General features: G+C 41.1%; 1 protein-coding gene across 11 annotated transcripts in view; it reads right to left on the bottom strand.

Moving 5' to 3' along the window:
- Positions 1 to 11925, bottom strand: part of CD46 (CD46 molecule) — a 34305-nt gene extending 22380 nt beyond the window's left edge. For 6 of the 11 annotated variants that reach the window (XM_064360320.1, XM_064360326.1, XM_064360321.1 and 3 more), the window contains exons 1-6: positions 11709 to 11925; positions 6481 to 6669; positions 5887 to 5989; positions 3162 to 3247; positions 1450 to 1647; positions 515 to 697 (exon numbers count right to left, since the gene is read on the bottom strand). In XM_064360320.1, coding sequence (XP_064216390.1) covers positions 515 to 697; positions 1450 to 1647; positions 3162 to 3247; positions 5887 to 5989; positions 6481 to 6669; positions 11709 to 11805 — 856 coding nt within the window. In that variant the 5' untranslated portion in view covers positions 11806 to 11925. Of the gene's footprint in view, positions 1 to 50; positions 96 to 514; positions 698 to 1449; positions 1648 to 3161; positions 3248 to 5886; positions 5990 to 6480; positions 6670 to 11708 lie in introns of all 11 variants that reach the window. The other 5 variants (XM_021677304.2, XM_064360319.1, XM_064360318.1 and 2 more) reach the window with 3 other exon arrangements.
- Between the last annotated feature and the right edge of the window lie 6000 nt (positions 11926 to 17925).

The following is a 17925-nucleotide window of genomic DNA, read 5'->3' as shown; positions in this document are numbered from 1 at the left end:
TCCAGGAATTTATAAGATTTTCAAGAAATACGAGGAAGAAGCTACTAAACCTGAATGACTCAAGGTTGGAGGTTTTGTACTGGAAGGAGGCAGCTCTAGGAAATAAAACAACGTTATCAGATCAACCACCTGGGAGTTATTGCTGCCATTTCATTTATATGAATTGTGCCCTTCTTGACTTACTTAGATAAAAATGCCCGGATTTTAATTCACTCCAAAAAGTTGTTGTAACCTACTTTTTATACATAAAATTATTGAACCAGAGAAAGTATATACCCATGCAATGTACATAACATGCTGAGAACCCTGGAAAAGCACAGCAAATCACAACAGCAGAATTTTATATGAATGTCATGTCATACATCTGGCATAGAAATGAATACAAAACACAGTTAAATACTAAAATTGTTTCTTTTCAGTTATTCTGTATGACTGATAGTTAATATCAAAGAAATAAAGTCTAAAATGAACAGCAGCAACAACAAACCAAGACAGAAAAAAGACAACTTTGTACCTTTAACACACTTTGGAACTGGAGGATCCCAAGTACTGTTACTGTTACAGACAATTGTGTCACTGCCAATGATGTGAAAACCCTCATCACATTCAAATATAACTGTTGCTTTGTAGTAAAATTTTTTTCCAAATCCTGCTATCTGTTTTCCATTTTCGACTACTGGAAATCGACATTTGACCACTGCAAAAGGAGAGAAACTCCAGAATTAATGGAAATCTGCTTTAACAGAAAAAGTAGTACCAAGTAGTAATTTCCAGTAGAAACAGAGACAAGGAATGGAATGCAGGATGTTAAAAACATTTCTAAAAAGTCTTTAAATGTTAAACATTTAAATACAAAGCATTTTAAATGATATATTCTCCTTAATGATATTTTTAAAGGTTAGTTTATTGCATATAATTTACATACAGTCAAATTCACCTTTCAAGTGTACAGCTATATGAGTTTTGACAAACGCAAATAATCATGTAACTACCACTATAGTAAAGAAAAGTTCCATTACTCTCCAAAATTTCCTCATGCCCTTTTGTGAGTTACCCTTCACCACCCCTTCTTCTACAACCAGCCAACCACTTATCTGCTTTTATCCCTATAGTGGGACGTTTTCAGAATGTCACATAAATAGGATCACGGCCTTTGTGTGTTGATTTATTTTTTTGGTTCTTTCAAACAAAAACTTCTAACTCATGCAGATACACAGTAGTTCACGCTGTTAAAAATGAAATGCCAAGAACATGTGAAGGTGAGAAATAGGGAACTCTGTAGCTAGAACTGTTTTTTGACTTGAACTGACCTGTATTAAAATATATTCAAAATCAATCATACAGGAGGAGGAAGTGCATACGCCTGCTTTGTTTAGTTATAGATAAAACTATTTACAAAATTATTCCAGAGTATGTACAAAGGAAGAAGGAAATACATTGAAAGGTTACCTTTACACTCCGGAGCGTCATCACTCCATACTGAATTGTCACGACAGTAAATCGTGCTCTCTCCAATAAGTGAAAATGGATCTGGTCCAGGCGCAGGATCACAACTATAAGTTACTGCTTCAAGATATTCAAATACTTCTACATCACTAAAGGTGTGTTTTCCATTGTTTATTTTTGGAGGTGGTTTACACAAAATCTCTTAAAAATGTGGAAAAAGAGGGAAGGAAGTATAAAAGATTAAGACAGCATTAGTAAAATTTCTACGCTTTCAATACATTCATCAATATAGGGTTTCTACAAGCTGGTTGTGAATTCAGTATCAATTTAAAAGAAGATTTCTATGAGCAAATATCCCAAATTCAAACCATTAATGTATTGACTAACTTTCAGAACAAATCTCATTTTCTTAAAGTGTAAATACCCATCGAGATGGTCTGCATCTGTGGTCCCCACCAAATCTCATGTGGAATTGCAGTCCACAACGTTGGAGGTGTGGCCTGGTGGGAGGTGGCTGGATCATACGGGTAGATTTCTCATGAACGGTTGAGCACCTACCATCCCCTTGGTGCTGTTCTCATGATACTGAGTTCTTGGGAGATCTGGTTGTTTAAAAGTGTGCAACACCTCCCGTCCTCCCCACCTTGCTCCTGCTCCTGCCATGTGAGACACTTTCTTCCCCTTTTGCCTTTCCCAGTCATTAAATTTCCTGAGGCCTCCCCAAACCCCCAGCTGATGCCAGCATCATGCTTCCTGTACAGCTTGTAGAACCATGAGCCAATTAACCCTCTTTTCTTTATAAATCACCTAGTCTCAGGTATTTCTTTATAGCAATATGAAAACAGACTAACATACCTATATTTCTTTGCAAGGCCATGCTAAGTTTTGTTCTAGTCATCACAAGAAATGCTGACAATTTAATGAGAAAATATGCTTAACAGAGTGGGTGGTTGAGAAATCCTTTGCAATTTATGAATATATCCATTTTCTAAATCGGTGGTTCACAATACCACCAAAATCTTATTGTCTTTTTTCACTGTCATCCTTACAAGTGTATAGAGATTTTTTTCTAAAGGCTACATATTGTGTGATAACACAACAGGCCAAATCCAATCTTGCTTTAAGACAGATGTTGAAGAGATATGCAAAAAAGTGTGAACAATGCCACTATTCCTACTAGTTTTATTTTGTTTTGGAAAATTGTTATTTTTCATTAAAAAAAGTTACATATGTTAATATGTATTGTGTCTATTCTCACAATTCATCAGGCAGGGTGTGGTGGTTCACGTTTGTAATGCCAGCACTTTCGGAGGCCCACGGGGCAGATTGCTTGAGCACAGGAGTTCAAGACCAGCTGGGGCAAGATGGCAAAACCCTGTCTCTTCAAAAATTACAAAAAGCCAGGTATAGTGGCACATGCCTGTAGTCCCAGCTACTGAAGAGGCTGAGGTTGCAATGAGCTGAGATTGTGCCACTGCACTCCAGCCTGGGAAACAGAGTGAGACCCTGTCTTAGGAAAAACAAAGCCAAAAAGAATCAATAATTATTTTTAAAACCTCTCAATTTGAATTCCAATATGACAAATACCAATAGATAAAACCCACATAAAAGAAAGCTCTTTGGGATCTTTGTTAATCTTAAAGTGTAAAGGGTTCCCTGAGGCAAAAAACTTTGAGAACTACTGGTCTAAATTTTAAAAAAGAGAATTTACTTACTTTGACATATTGGGGGCCTACCACTCCAAACTGCGTCTGATCCTTTAAGTTCACAATATAGAATTTCTTTACCAATTAAGTAATAACTAAATGAGAAAAGAAAGGGTTACTGTTTTGTATAGCAATTAATAAGACACACATAATAATGAAGAACTTTTTATATGGTTGCTTTTCTACACTGCAGTAATTTGAGGGGGCAGTTTCTAAAACATCATACTATATAATGAAAGTGCTAAGTCTGCATTTTAATCAAATAAAGAATTTCTCCATTTGAAGATATATTGGCCAAGAGCAAAGATGTCTAAATAAATCTGCTGTGCCTGTCTGCCCAGCATCTTTGCTATCTCCTGCAATCACATTACACATTCATTTCTGTGCCTCTGCTCGCACCACTCTGCTCACTAAGGACAAGGACTGTGTAGAGAGATCAGGTCCTAGAGCTGGAATGCTAGGATTTGAGTCCCTGCTCCTTAACTTACTAGTTTCTTGAGCTTGGGCAAGTCACTTAAAGTTCCTCTCACTCAGTTTCCTAGTTGATTAAAAGGGGTAACAGTACATACCTCATGGAGTTGTTTAGAGGATTAGATAGGTTAGCGTTTGGCACATATTGATACGTGAGTTTTAGCTCCTATTAGTATTATTTAGAACAGAATGTCTTCCTAGGAATAGCTTACTGAGTATAGGAATACTTTCATTGAGTATACTCGTATACTCAAAATCTTCTCTGATTTAAATTCACAGGAATCTCTCTTCCTTCTGGACTTCTGGTGTAATTATCATGAATAATTCTACTTATTTAGCATTTTTCTTTTTTGCTTTGATAGCTCTCAGTATATATTGTTTCTCAATAATGTTAGAACTTCTTTAGGGGTGTCCATGTCTTAAACTTTTGGTATACCTCAGGGGGCCTAGCAAGCTCTATGTAACTTTTTTTTTTTTTTTTTTTTTTTTTTGAGGCAGAGTCTTGCTTTGTTGCCATGCTGGAGCACAGTGGCCACTCTGAGCTCACTGCAACCTCCGCCTCCCAGGTTCAAGTGATTCTTCCACCTCAGCCTCCTGAGTAGCTGGGACTACAGGCACGTGCCAAACGCCCGGCTAATTTTTAAATTTTTAGTAGAGACGAGGTTTCACCATGTTGGCCAGGATGGTCTCGATCTTTTGACCTCGCGATCCACCCACCTCGGCCTCCCAAAGTGTTGGGATTACAGGTGTGAGCCACCACGCCCGGCCGCTCTATGTAACTATTAACTGAATATTCCAATATTTCTACTTAACCAAATTTTAAAAACTGTCAGAGAAACTGCCTTACATAGTCACAGGTGATTTTTCCTCCAAGTTTCACTTATTTTATCTATTTTTTTTTTTTTGAGATGGAGTCTTGCTCTGTCATTCAGGCTGGAATACAGTGGCATAATCTCAGCTCACTGCAATTTCCATCTCTCAGGTTCAAGTGATTCTCCTGCCTCAGCCTTCTGAGTAGCTGGGATTAGTCATGTGCCACCACACCTGGCTAATTTTTGTATTTTTAGTAAAGACAGGGTCTCACCATGTTGGTCAGGCTGGTCTCGAACTCCTGACCTTGTGATCTGCCTGCCTTGACCTCCCAGAGTGCTGGGATTCAGGTGTGAGCCACTACACCCGCCATTATTTTTTCTGTATTATGGTGTGTTACTGCTATTGCTTGAATCTGGTTTGTCTCTATCAAAACTCATATTGAAATTTAATTGCCAGTATAACAACATTAAGAGGTGGTGTGGCCTTTTGGAAATGATTAGGTCATTAAGAGGGATAATGCCTTTCTAGAGAGTCTTCATTTTTGTAGTGAATTCTCATTTTTGTAGGCTTGGATTCATTACCATAAGAGCAGGTTGTTAGAAAGTAAGAATCCCCTCCCTTGTGCTTTCACTTTTTTGCACATGCTAAATTTCCCTTTCACTTTCCAGCATGTTATGATGCAGTGTGAAAGCCCTTGCCAAACACTACTGCCATGCCCTTGAACTTCCCAGCCTCCAGAAATATAAGCCAAATAAATTTTTCTTTATAAATTACTTAACCTCAAGTATTCTGTTATAGCAACAGAAAATGGACAGAAAATTACATTTACTCTCTAAATGCACATTTCTCTTAAATGTCCAATATTCCCAATATATACGACTTCAAAAGTCCTACAGAGCAGACCATTACTGAGTGCTCAGTGCCTGTTCTTGAGATGCTTCATATTGTAGCAGTCTCAAAAATAAGGTTTTTCAACTGAGAGATTTTGATCAACATGATGGTTAAAGGCTAATCAGGTCAGTTTTGGTTGGGTAACACCTTACAGAGTCACCTGGATACAAGTGTATCTTTCGTTGGCAATTCTGTTTCTCACAGAAATGAGAGAAATAGCTCTCATTCCTGTGAGCTCTACTTCAAGTCTAAGAGTTGGCAGATTTCAGTTGGGGACACTCAGTTGTGAAGGATAAATTCTCATGATTACTACATTCTTAATGCTTACAACAGGCTTACTGTCAGATACAGCAAGTAGTTCTGCTTTCCTTCAATATCAATTTCTTTCTATTTACTATACATCTTGCCTATCCCCATAAAACATCCAAGAGTTGTTTGGCTAGAAGTATAACTTGTCACATAGAAAGCAAAATTAAATATACATGAATGCTTAAGAAGAAAAGCGAAACAAAAATAAAATTACTAACATTTCCCTAATTTCCTCTAAGGAGCAACTTACCCGTCATTACAAATGAAGTGCAGCTGATTTCCAAATGAATAAGACCCATTTGCAAGGATTGCTTGGCCATGTAAAGGATTAGGTATATAGTGACACACTTTTCCTAAAAAAAAAAAAATTTTGAGATTTTTCAATCCAGCTGTTGAAGATCTGAATCAAAATCAAAATTCTGCATTGCTCTTTTGAATGCATGGGAATATTATTTTCTTTATTTACCTATTATAAGGGTAAACTTAAGATTCATGTTCACCTAGGCAATCTATTGCCAAGAAAAAGATATCTTGGAGATTTCAGTTTCTCAAAGCCTGTAAAAAAGCATTGCTATCTTAAACCTCATTTCACAAGAAAAAAAAAATAATCACCATAGTGAAATATGTACCCTAAAATGTGTGCAAATCTCTAGAGAAAGAAGAAAACAAAAACAAAAAACAAACAAACAAAAAATCTCTAGAGCCAGCAGGAAAAAGAAAAAAAAAAAAAAGAAAAGAAAAAAATCTCTAGAGCCAGCAGGAAAAAGAAAAAAAAAAAAAAGAAAAGAAAAAATCTCTAGAGCCAATAAGGAAAAAAAAAAAAAAAAAAGCCTTGTTTACTTACTAACACAGGGCTCATCTGAGATCGGTAGCCATGTGTGATTCCGATCACAAATACTATGGGTGAGAAAAGGAGCGTAGTGGTGGTATCCTTTTTTACAGTCATATTCTACTCGTTCCCCAACCTCATAATAGGGTTTTGGTCTGCTAGTGAGCTCCATAGCTTCGAATGTTGGTGGCGGCCCACATGCATCTAGGATTAAGAGAATAACAACATGAAGATCGTATCACTTTAATCAGCTGTGGACTGTGGTCTGGCAGCAGGTGGTATACAAAAAATAGAAAGGCTGTTGGCAGGCCAGGCGCAGTGGCTCACGCCTGTAATCCCAACACTTTGGGATGTCAAGGCAGGCGGATTACCTGAGGTCGAGATTTCAAGACCAACCTGATCAACGTGGAGAAACCCCATCTCTACTAAAAATACAAAAATTGGACAGGTGTGGTGGTGCATGCCTGTAATCCCAGCTACTCAGGAGGCTGAGGCAGGAGAATCGCTTGAAACCCAGGAGGTGGAGGTTGCAGTGAGCCAAGATCGAGCCATGGCACTCCAGCCTGAGCCACAAGAGCCAGACTCCATCTCAAGAAAAAAAAAAAAAGCTGTTGGCAAGATTTTAAATGTTTGTTCCATGCGTTTACGTGACTGTTGGTGATGACGAAGGAAATGGGACTTGCATGTTTTAAATAACATCCTATTAGCTTTTGTTTTTTTTGGAAATAAACATTCCACAGTAAACTGAAGAAAGAGCATTAATGTTTTTGGTCTTAAAATATATATGGATGCATCTTTCCCCACATTATTCTAAATGCATTTCAAAACTAACTTCTCCACTAAGAAGTCTTCTTCAGTACCATAGCACTCTACTCAGATTGTTCTTCCATAGTTTAAAACACTGACTTCTGACAGCTTGTCACTTCAGGCTGTCTTCTCTTAGAAGGCACGTTCCTGGGGTTCAAGGACCATGTTCTTCTTTTTCTACTGCACTCTACCCACTCTGCGGGTGCTCAAAAAATGCTGACACTGTCAAATTCTACCTCCAGTTAGGTACTCAAGAAATTGCTGCTACTGTGCCTGGGGAAATGAAAACAACCCAAGTTTGGATTCATGTTGTCCTAAGTCAAACGAAAGGCTCAAGCTGCCCTAAAAGGACAGGAAATAACATGAAAGTCTGAATTTATGATGGTGATTGTTGATTCCGGAAGAGCCTGTTGCTTTTCAGAATTACTCACCCTGTGATTTAGTCCTCTCCCTTCTTTCTTGTCTCCTTTGCCCTACTCTGCCACACTGAGTAGCTTGGCAGGCCAGCAGTATCACATCTTGGTCCTTTGCTCACACTGCTTCCTCTGCTCTGAATACCCTTCCTTCCTGGCCAGTAGCTATGACTCCTGCTCAACTCTTGTCTTCCTTAATCCACCCATCATCTCCTCCAGAAAGCATTTTCTGCCTCCCCCTACAAAGCACTGATCAGTCACCTTCCCCTGGACTCTCCCCTGCATGGATCTCTCAGGTAACTATCACCTGCTTTTGTGTTTAATAGTTAACAAGGCCAACTCCTTTCATCCACGTGACCACAACACCCAGCACAATATGTCCCTCATAGTAGCTATTAAAAAAAAATTTGGTACTCAAAGTCCACCTGCTGTCAAACACAAAACAATGTGAAGAATATACAGTAATAATTTCATATTGAAAGTAATCATTCTACAGCACAATGGAGAAAGAAGATTTAGCCATTTCTTGTGTTGCCTGTCTCTCGGTCTTTTGGTATCCTGGCAGGTGATCAGATAAGGACTGCTCTCTGCATTGTAGTATGCCGAGTAAGGAAACTAAGAAGCTACTCTGTAAGCACTTACTGATCTTGGCTTCTTCCACTGGAAATAAGGAAAACATCTAAAATAGGCAGAAGAGACCACACACAACATGAGACTGGGGGTTTTGTCCAAAAAAGCAGCTTCTCTTCTGGAGGAATGAGACTGGCCTGAAATTTGATAAGTGTTTCCTTCTGCTGTCTTGAACCCTTTGGCAACCACCTTTGAGAGAGCAGGTCTCCCATGCGCAGCATCGTCTGCTTACAAAACCTTCTCCTTGTGAGAGTGAGTTGCTCCAAAAATTGAATGTTTATTTTAATCCACGTATTCTTCCTGCCTGGCATCGTGAGTTCTCATTTTTACTTTCTCTAGGTTTCATACTTGTTTTGATTTAACCTTATCAACCTCAAACTTAACAAAACTAAGAATGAAGAGAAGGAAAAACAAGATTCTCTTCCATGTTGCACCCTATTTTATTTTTCTATGTTCCTCTATTTCAAATCACTTTCATTATCTTCTTCAACTTCCTGTTTTGTTTTTTTTGTGTGTGTGTGTTTTCCTTTTTGTTTTTTTCTGGAAACAGGGTCTCACTCTGTCACCCAAGCTAGAGTGCAGTGGTACAATCAGGGCTCACTGCAGCCTTGACCGTGGGGGCTCCAGCTCCAGTGATCCTCCTCACTCAGCCTCCCAAGTAGCTGCGACTACAGGCATGCAACAAACACCATACCTGGCTAATTTTTTTTTTACATTTTTTGTAGAGGTGGGATCTCCTTATGTTGCCCAGCCTGAACTTCTAGTACTAAGTCTATTCTAAACATTAATCTGAAAAGAAAATAGAAGGACTTTCGTTTTCTTCTTATCACCACTGCTCCCTCCTCCCATCACCCTCCTTCAAAATGAACGTTTTAATGATCACTGAGATGCAAGACTTAAGTACTGGAAGCCCTACAGTCAACACGAACAGGGGAGGCAGATCCTTTCTGGCCCTCAGCTGCCCCTGCCCTGGCTTTTTAGGTACCCTGAGCATAGCTCTTTAAAGAACCTTCTTCCTGGAGGCGGGAGGAAGTTTTTCCTAGGCTCTAAGCCCCAGCCAAATAGTATATTTAATTTTCTGGTATTTAACAGATGTCTATATGGATACTGAGTCAGTATTGATATGGAGGCAAACAAATTGGGCTTTTGGAACCACAAATGTGACAAGACAGAGAAGCTCCCTGCATTCTGATGGGGAGAGACAAAGAATAGAAAAGGTCATTTTAAAAGGGTGATTACAAGTGAAGAGGGACTTGAACTGGGTTGTATGTGTTCAACCTGAGACAGGGGGTCAGAGAAGGTCTCTGAGGGGGTAACATACCAGCTGAGTTTGCAGAAGAAAAGAGCCCGTTTATGCAGCAGTTCAGGAGGAGAATGTTCCAGGGCTGAGAACAGCAAGCACAGATGCCCCAAAGAGGCAGAGTTTTGTCTGCTGGATGAGCAGAAAAGCCTTCCCTGCCTCCAGTCCATTTGGTAAATGCTGTCAGAAACCTTACACTCCTTTTCTCCAGAGCACTTCCCTTGGTTCATAATATATTTGTTACTATTACGTTTAGTTAATGTCTGCCACTCCCAATACATTTTAGCAAATATTTATTGTTTACTGTGTTCCCAGCACTGAGCTTGTAACAGTGAGCAAAACAAAGTCCCTGCTTATCTTCCTGTATGTACGTGTGTGTAAACAAATAGTGAAAAAAGGATCAAGAAAATAGGAACGGTTTGTGATTGCCTACCAGTGTAATAGCACCAGACATTCAAGACCGATATTCGTTGAATGAATGTTCCTAAGGAAAGAAACGCAACGTACAAACTGTACACGTAATAGGATCCTAAATATAATTTTGGACATAGATACACCTGAAGCGCATATAAAATCAGAAGGAAATAGTCCAAAATATTAAAAATAGTTGTCCTTTGATTCTGTTCGTTTTGTTCAATAAACATGTATTTCTTAGCTTTTTTTTTTTTTTTTTCTAGATAGGGTCTCACTCAGTCACCCAGGCTGGAGCGCAGTGGCATGATCACGGCTCACTGCAGTCTTCACCTCCTAAGCTCACGCGATCCTCTCACCTCAGCCTCCAGAGTAGCTGGGACCACAGGCATACAGCACCATGCCCATCTAATTTTTGTATTTTTTGTAGACATGGGGTTTTGCATGGGGTTTTGCTTGCCCAACTCCTGGGCTCAAGCAGTCACCCCACTTGGGCCTCCCAAAGTGCTGGGATCACAGGCATGCGCCACTGCGCCTGGCCTAGTATGCATTTTTAATAGTATTATTCCATTCAATGAAATACAAAACAAATTTAGTGGGATGGGCTTCAGCTTTAGTTTATGAGCCGTAGGGGAAAACCAGATTAACATAACTTCCTTTCCTTTGTTAGGATACTAATTTCTCAATAGGTTTGGTTACCAGCGTTTTTTAGGTTGCTTCACATCTCTCAAACATGACTCAAACTAATGAAAAGAAGGAAAACGATGTCAAAAAGCCATTAGGTAATGGAATCAGATAGTATCTATACTGGTTGGGAACAGGAAGATGATTCCATGACCCACCCAAGTCCCAAAAAAGCAGCTAGTTAAAAATCAAGACCAATAGGATCTCAGGCAACACGGAGACTGTTCACAGAAGGCCCAAAACGCATGGCGCGCCCTTGCCACCCTCTCTAACCCCAGGCACTGAGAACCTGCTCTCACCCAACATGCCCCTCCTAGCCCCAGAGTCCACGCTCACTCCATTCAAAGCAAACAGTGAGCTGTCTTGCCCACCGTTAACTCTGAAGGGCAGGCCACTTCACACAGCACGCTCCCAACACCAGGCCAGGCCCCAGGTCGCCCAGCACAGCCCATGCCAGCCCAGCCCATGGGGCACAGAGGACGGACGCACTGCAGCACTTTTTGCGGATACCGCCGAAGGGCTAAGGAACACCCCGCTCACCAAGGCACCAACCGCCCCGCCCAGGGAACACAGGTTAAACTCTCACCACCGGCACAGCACGGGCCCTAGCAACACTCCCACGCACCTGTGCACTCCAAAGCAAGCCCTTACCAGGGGCACCCAGTCCGCGCTCCCCTTGCGGACTAGGCTCAATCCCCAAAACACGGTGCATGCTTTTGTTGGGGGCGCAGCCAGACCCTGCGCACCTGTGCGCACAGGCCGGCGGCGCACATCACCCCAGCAAACAAGCTTCACCTCGGGCTCTAAATGGTCCCCGCATCCCCCGCAACACACCCCAGGGATGTGCGCACTGCGCCCCTGGCCTCGAGAACGCCAGCCTCTCCCTCTACCCCAAGCAGGCAGGACCTACGGTCAGCCCCGCCCCGCGCCTCCTGCCCAGCTGATCCAGCAGAGTTCTAGCTTCACCGCTGACGCGCGAACCCGCCCCGGGATCCTACCAGAGCAGGAGGACAGCAGCAACGCCAGGGCCGCCAGCAGCAACCCAGGAAAACGCCGGGAAGAAGAGGGACGCTTGCCGCGGCTGGGAGGCGCCATGCGCGTCGCGGAAGACGCCGTAATTTATCCAGAGGTGAGCAAAAAACCGGGAGCCTGCCAAGCAGGGAAGTCCCTTCTGAGTCCGCTTACGGGACGCAACAATCCCCGAACTCACAAAGTGCCCAGGAGCGCACAGCGAGTGGGCGTGGCCTGAGCCGCGCCCGAGGCGGAAGTGAATAGAGGCAACCGGGGCGGTGGGGCCAATCGGCGGACCGCTGGGCGGGGCCTTGGCGCTCAGGAGCAGCCCGTTGGCCTCCTGGAGATAGGGCGTGGCCATGGCGGGGCCGAACCCTGCAGGCTCCCCGGGACCCGCCTCTTTTCTTGCTAAACTCTGGGCCCGCTGTCCTGGAAACATGAGGCGGCCTGCGAGAAAGGGCTGGGTCACTGCCATGTTTGTGACCCTGGAAGGATGGAAAGAAAACTAAGCTGCCATAGTACTGTTTCCGGGAGCTCGGGATTCAAGAATAAAGCCCTTCGACCTAAAAATAGAGATCCAGAGGCCAGGGCGGGCGTCACTCTGAGGCAGCACCCCTCACGGTTAGTTTCATCCTGGGGCACTGCAGGCTATCCGGACTGCCTGGGTGCTTACTCGGTATTTGCCATTAGAAATTATTAGGAACAATATTTGAGTTTTTCTTGCTTGAATGCCTGCTACTGAATCGTCTCAGGGCCGTCTTGTTTTCACAGTCTCAAAGGTTTGGCTCCTGCATTCCCAGCCCCTAAGGTAATTTGCTCTTTGCTCTCCTCCCTGGAGAGAGCCCCTGTTGGAGTCTAAATTATTAAGCGACATCAGGCCCTTAGCATATTGGGACTCTATGGGGCCCTTGCCCTTGAGCGACTAAATGTTTTATTGAAGATGAAATATACATGCATGAACAATATAAGGACAAGGGTGTCCTAAGTGCCAAATTCCTGGAAGCAATAAATGCAGGAGGATTGGGATGGGTAGAAATTGTTAGGTCAAGTGGATAAGGGGGAGAACTTTCTTTTTTTGTGAAACGGTCTCAGGAACAATGCTGGAAAATTAAGAATGAGCAGGATTGATCTGTAGAGTTGTGAGTAAACCAGTGTGACTGGTGAAAGGGGAAAAAAGGGACGTGACTGGCATTAAAAGATTAAACAGAAAGAGTTGACATTTCTTCCTCTCAGATTGGCAAAGAATTAAAACGTCAGCCAATGTGAGTGAATGTGTTGCAGGGGGACCAGCACTCTGGTTTTAACATAACTTTTCAGTAAGTTCAAAGTCTTAAAGTGGACATGATTTCTGTTAGGCTGTCAGTTCCCAGAGAAATAAATCATCAGAGCTGTGATGAAAGATTTATAATTTTGGAAAAAATGTAAACCCTAAGTGTCTAGCAAAGTAATAAGGAATTTCTGGTAGTTACCTTTGTGTGATGGAATTCTATGCAGTGACTGTTGCAAAAGAATGCCAAATACGAGAAACTCTGATATAATTGTCAGTGGAAAAAGCAGAGTCCAAATTGGCATGTGCCTTTTGGCATTCCTTTTATTAAAAAAAAGTACTATATATATATATATATATAGCAGCTAGGAATACAACAAAATTAACAATGGTTGAAAAGATTGTAGCTATTTCACTTTCCTTGTGCTTTTCAGTTTTCTGCTTTCTATGTCAACCTTATGTTACATTTGGAATAAGGTAAATTTATTTAAAAAATCAAACCTATGTATCAAGGGCTGTTTTGTTCATAGAATTATGGGAGTAGAACTTGTATTACCCAGGGTTAGCATATGAGAGAGAGGACGATGAGGAACTGGGTGCTCAGTGTATACACCTAAAATGGGTCTTATAGAATTATAGAGTTTAAATGTATTTAACACAGTTCTATAACTAAGATGTACTAAAGACTCTCTGGGTTCACCAAACCATGGAATTTCCTCTTCCTGTCAGACCAACAAAAATTTTAAAATTCTTGGCAGAGATTATAAGACACTAAGTGTGGTGGTATGTCAAATCAACATCTTAGTGTCTTGGATTATAAAATTCAGACACTCCATGACTGCAATTAAAAGAGGTATAATTGAAGAGATAGTAAATAGGAAACCCAATGCGGGTAAATTATTACTTTTGTTAATGTATGGTGTGAAAGAGTGATATGACAGACATGTTCTGTGGCTCAGTGCCAGCACTCATTTGTGAAAGTGCATAGTTTATTTATTGTTCTTTGCAATAATAGATATTAAAAGTTCTCCATCTATTTTCAGGCTTTGAAGAAAGATGTCTTTTTTTCTCATGAGAAGTTTTATTATAAACTATAGAGGAAGAAATAGTGTTTGATCTCCTAGTTTCAGGTGTCAGATTAGATTCAAAGATTGGTATTTTATTGAAACTTTCTTCTAATCAGTAAAATTTGTATCCCTGGGGTTAATCAAGCCATTATTAACATACTGGAAAACTTCCACATTAAATATTTAAAACTTATTTTTATTTGAATCAACTGAAGCTTCATTTGAATGGTTCTGAGACTGGTTCCCTGCTTTTTGGATAAGTTTCATGAGTCAGGGATAGAGTTTTCTTTATCTACAATGCCAAAATCTGTAGTAGGTGCACAATGAATAGCTGGTAAATATTGGATGAAATAAATGGTTCTTGTGGTCAAGTGCATTTAACATGTCTCTGCCAGTTCTCCCCCAGCATGAATTTACTAAATGCTCAGAAAGTTCTTAGACCCTAGGAAACAAATCCAGATCTCTCTGTAAAAGGGATGAACTACAACTGTCTGCACAGCAAACTTTCCTAAATCAGGTGTTGCAGGCTTACTTGTGAAGTGGACCTGTGGTCTGTCCCTTAGCCTTGAGATCATTTTAGTGACTGAGTTCAAATGGAGGGTGTGGACAATGAACTTCCTGAGGCCTTAACAGGGGTAAAAATTAAAGTCAAGGCTTTGAATGAAGTAGGAGATTAAACACTAGTGTTTCCTCCAACTGCCACTAAAGATTTTGTCAAACTGCCAAAGAGAAGAAAAGGAGAGAATGGAGGATATGTGTGTTTGTGGACCAGGTTTAGAACTATGTGATCTCCTTTAAGGGCCTTATGAAGGGCAGTGTGGGTGGAGGTTGGTGTGTGGGGATGTCATTAAACTGTGGCCAACTCTTAAAATTTGATGTTAGGTGGTTTTTTGCCTCCTAAATTAGCATACTGTATTTAAATTATGCTTTTCAGGAGCAGGTGTAGCAGCATGAATGGGCCTTTATTTGTACCTGCTAAGCACCTGCCAGCCAACTGACCTTTATATTTAGCTGTGTCTGATTCTCTTTCCTGTTACTATCAAGAGCATTTCTGTGGCATTACACACCAACACAGGGATTGTGAAAACACTCAGGTACAGAAAGAAGTGCATTTCTCAGAAGGAATGGAAAGTATTTTGTTTCCTCTTGGCTTTTGAAGGCTTTTAAAACACAAGTATATTACAAATGATATTCTCTAAGTAGATTTGGAAAATAAGGTATTTTATTCCTTTCTCATTGTAATGGTAAGACAGAAAATTTTATTTAAGCATCATAAACTTTACACACTTAAGTGAGCTAAAAAAGCAAACAAAACAAAGAACGTTAGGGCTAGGAATAGCTTCAGAGAGCAGTTGGTGTCCAGCCCCTTCTGATAAGGCTTTGATGTGTGGAGGAACACCAGGTCTTTCGCCACGCATCGAGTTGGATAAAATGACAGGGACACACGTGGAGTGGTTTCAAGGAGTGGAGAGTTTAATAGGCAAGAAAGGAGGGAGAAGGAAGAAGCTCCCCTGTACAGAGATGGATGGAGGGCAACTCCAGAGCCGAGAGAGGAGACCCCAAGTGGGGCAGAAACCAGCCAGGTATATGTAGAGGCTGGAGGATGTGGTGCCTGATTTGCGTAGGGCTTAGCAGATTTGTTTCACTAGACATGTCATTCACCCAGCCCGTGAAAAAACTGGCCTTCCCACTCTAGCCTTTTAATATGCAAATGCAGGGCACCATGATGTTCTATGCACATGGGGTTATGTGGGGTCATGTTGCCAGGCACATGTGGAAGTAAAGGCAAGAGGACAAGAATGGGAATCACCATGTTGGGTGGAACCAGTTTCTAATGGCCTGTATTTGCATATCAAATGTTGCCCGCCTGGCTCTAAGGGCACAGGGGCTTTCCTTGTAGACAAGAAATATACCTGGAGCTGCTTTAAAAGAAACAAAAACTTTCCAAGGACCCCTCTTCCTCTCTATCTACCTAAAATAGTTTCTTTGCCAGGCAGGGTGGCTCACGCCTGTAATCCCAGCATTTTGGGAGGCCAAGGCAGGCGGATCATCTGAGGACAGGAGTTCAAGACCAGCCTGGCCAACATGGTGAAACCCCATCCCTAATAAAAATACAAAAATCAGCAGGGTGTGGTGGCGAGTGTCTGTAACCCCAGCTACTCTGGAGGCTGAGGTAGGAGAATGGCTTGAATCCAGGAGGAAGAGTTTGCAGTTAACTGAGATCACACCATTCACTACAGCCTGGGCAACAAGCGTGAAAGTCTGTCTCAAAAAATAAAAAGAAAAACTTTCTGAAAAAAAAAACAACACTTTTTTTTTCTCTCTATCTGTCTAAAAGAATTTCTTAATAACTGCTGTCACATTTATCCCCTATGGAGATATCAACCTAACTACTGTTAGGGAGTTTTTGAGTGACGACTTTTCCTGGCTACTTTCTGCTGAAAGGGGCATCAAATGGGGAACACCAGCTAGAGCTCCTCCTGGGGTCAATCTAAGGGTTCTCATAAATAGGACGTGTCCACTCATGGTCCAGTTCGTAGCACCATTTGGAGTTTGATTGCTTCTAGGTGACAAGAAACAATTTGAATTACATTATTGAGTATACAGTTTTCAAATATTAATACAAGACATACAAGCAAGAGAGGCGTTAATAAAGGGGTTAACCAATTCCATAAAGAAGACTAGAATTCATTAAAGAGGGATTGTAGCCACACGGGACTGAAGCCTGCATTTTTCCTGAACTTGTTAATGATTTTGATCTGATATTTAAATACCTGTAGATTTTCCTGTACTTTAGTAGAGGTGTTAATCCAGAAGCAGCATGTTTTATTTAAAAGTGCATCACTAAACCCAATAAAAAGACCTAGCAGACTCAGTGATAGTAAAACTTTCATGCTTCCTTTTTGTCAGTAACTATTATCCCTGCTATAAGGATAATAATTAGGCAAAATATACAGCAATGGAAACTCTCTGTCCAATATTTCAGTTAGAAGGTGCTACAATGTATACTCCTATTGCAAGAAGTAGAGTGAGAGTATAGCAGTCCCCACAAGCGTGATGTAGTCGATAATTTCCATCTAAAATTTTACTTTCTAAGACATACAATTTCCCTTTGGGGGCTTATGAAGTTCCTTAGTTTTATTTTCCTAAACAAAGAAACCTCCAGGTTATGGGCACCTTGCTCATTTTCATTACCTGGCAGAATTTGCAGGATAATTGCCCAGAACTAGCATATTGATCCAAATTTTTACATTTCTCATCCAGTTTCTTCCAACCTGCAGGAGATCACCATTTGATTCACAGGAATAAGCAGGATTAGTTTAAAATGTAGGCCAAAAGCTTAAAAACAATGAGACTAGGATTTAATGACAAATGTATGATAAGCTTTGGAGCACAATTTGTCTCTCCAGTCCTCATTTTTGGTAAGAGCAAATTATGATAGGACTGTGTGTGTTGTTCATAGAATAAACTTTAGTCTTATACTTGGCCTGGTTATTTGCATAAAGTGCAGCAAGAATGGTTATTTCTACATAAACTTTTTGGATTGGCTTTGATGAAACTCTGTTCTGTAAGGAATTCCAGATAAGGCCTTTAAAGCCAAGCCCATCATGGGTTTGGATCCTCAAATACCTCTGAGTTGGGTGATCCTCTCCTCTTGAGATCCCAAGATAAACTCGGAGTTGCCAGACCTGTTAGAAAGTGACATTATTTACTGACCACAGGTTAGGAACCCTGGACATGGACTGTGTAGACAGGGTATGAGGCCAGTTCTCCCCAAGGGGATTTTATTGGCTCTGCATGTCAAGCTTGATTCCTTAAAGGGAAACATACCCTTTTAGTCAGAGCCTTGGTAAAATAACCATTTTTTCC

This window comes from Aotus nancymaae, unplaced genomic scaffold, assembly GCF_030222135.1.
Source record: "Aotus nancymaae isolate 86718 unplaced genomic scaffold, 86718_ANA_hifiasm-v0.15.2.pri h1tg000039l, whole genome shotgun sequence".
Classification (NCBI taxonomy): Eukaryota; Metazoa; Chordata; class Mammalia; order Primates; family Aotidae; genus Aotus; species Aotus nancymaae.
This window is presented reverse-complemented; position numbering and strand designations above follow the sequence as displayed.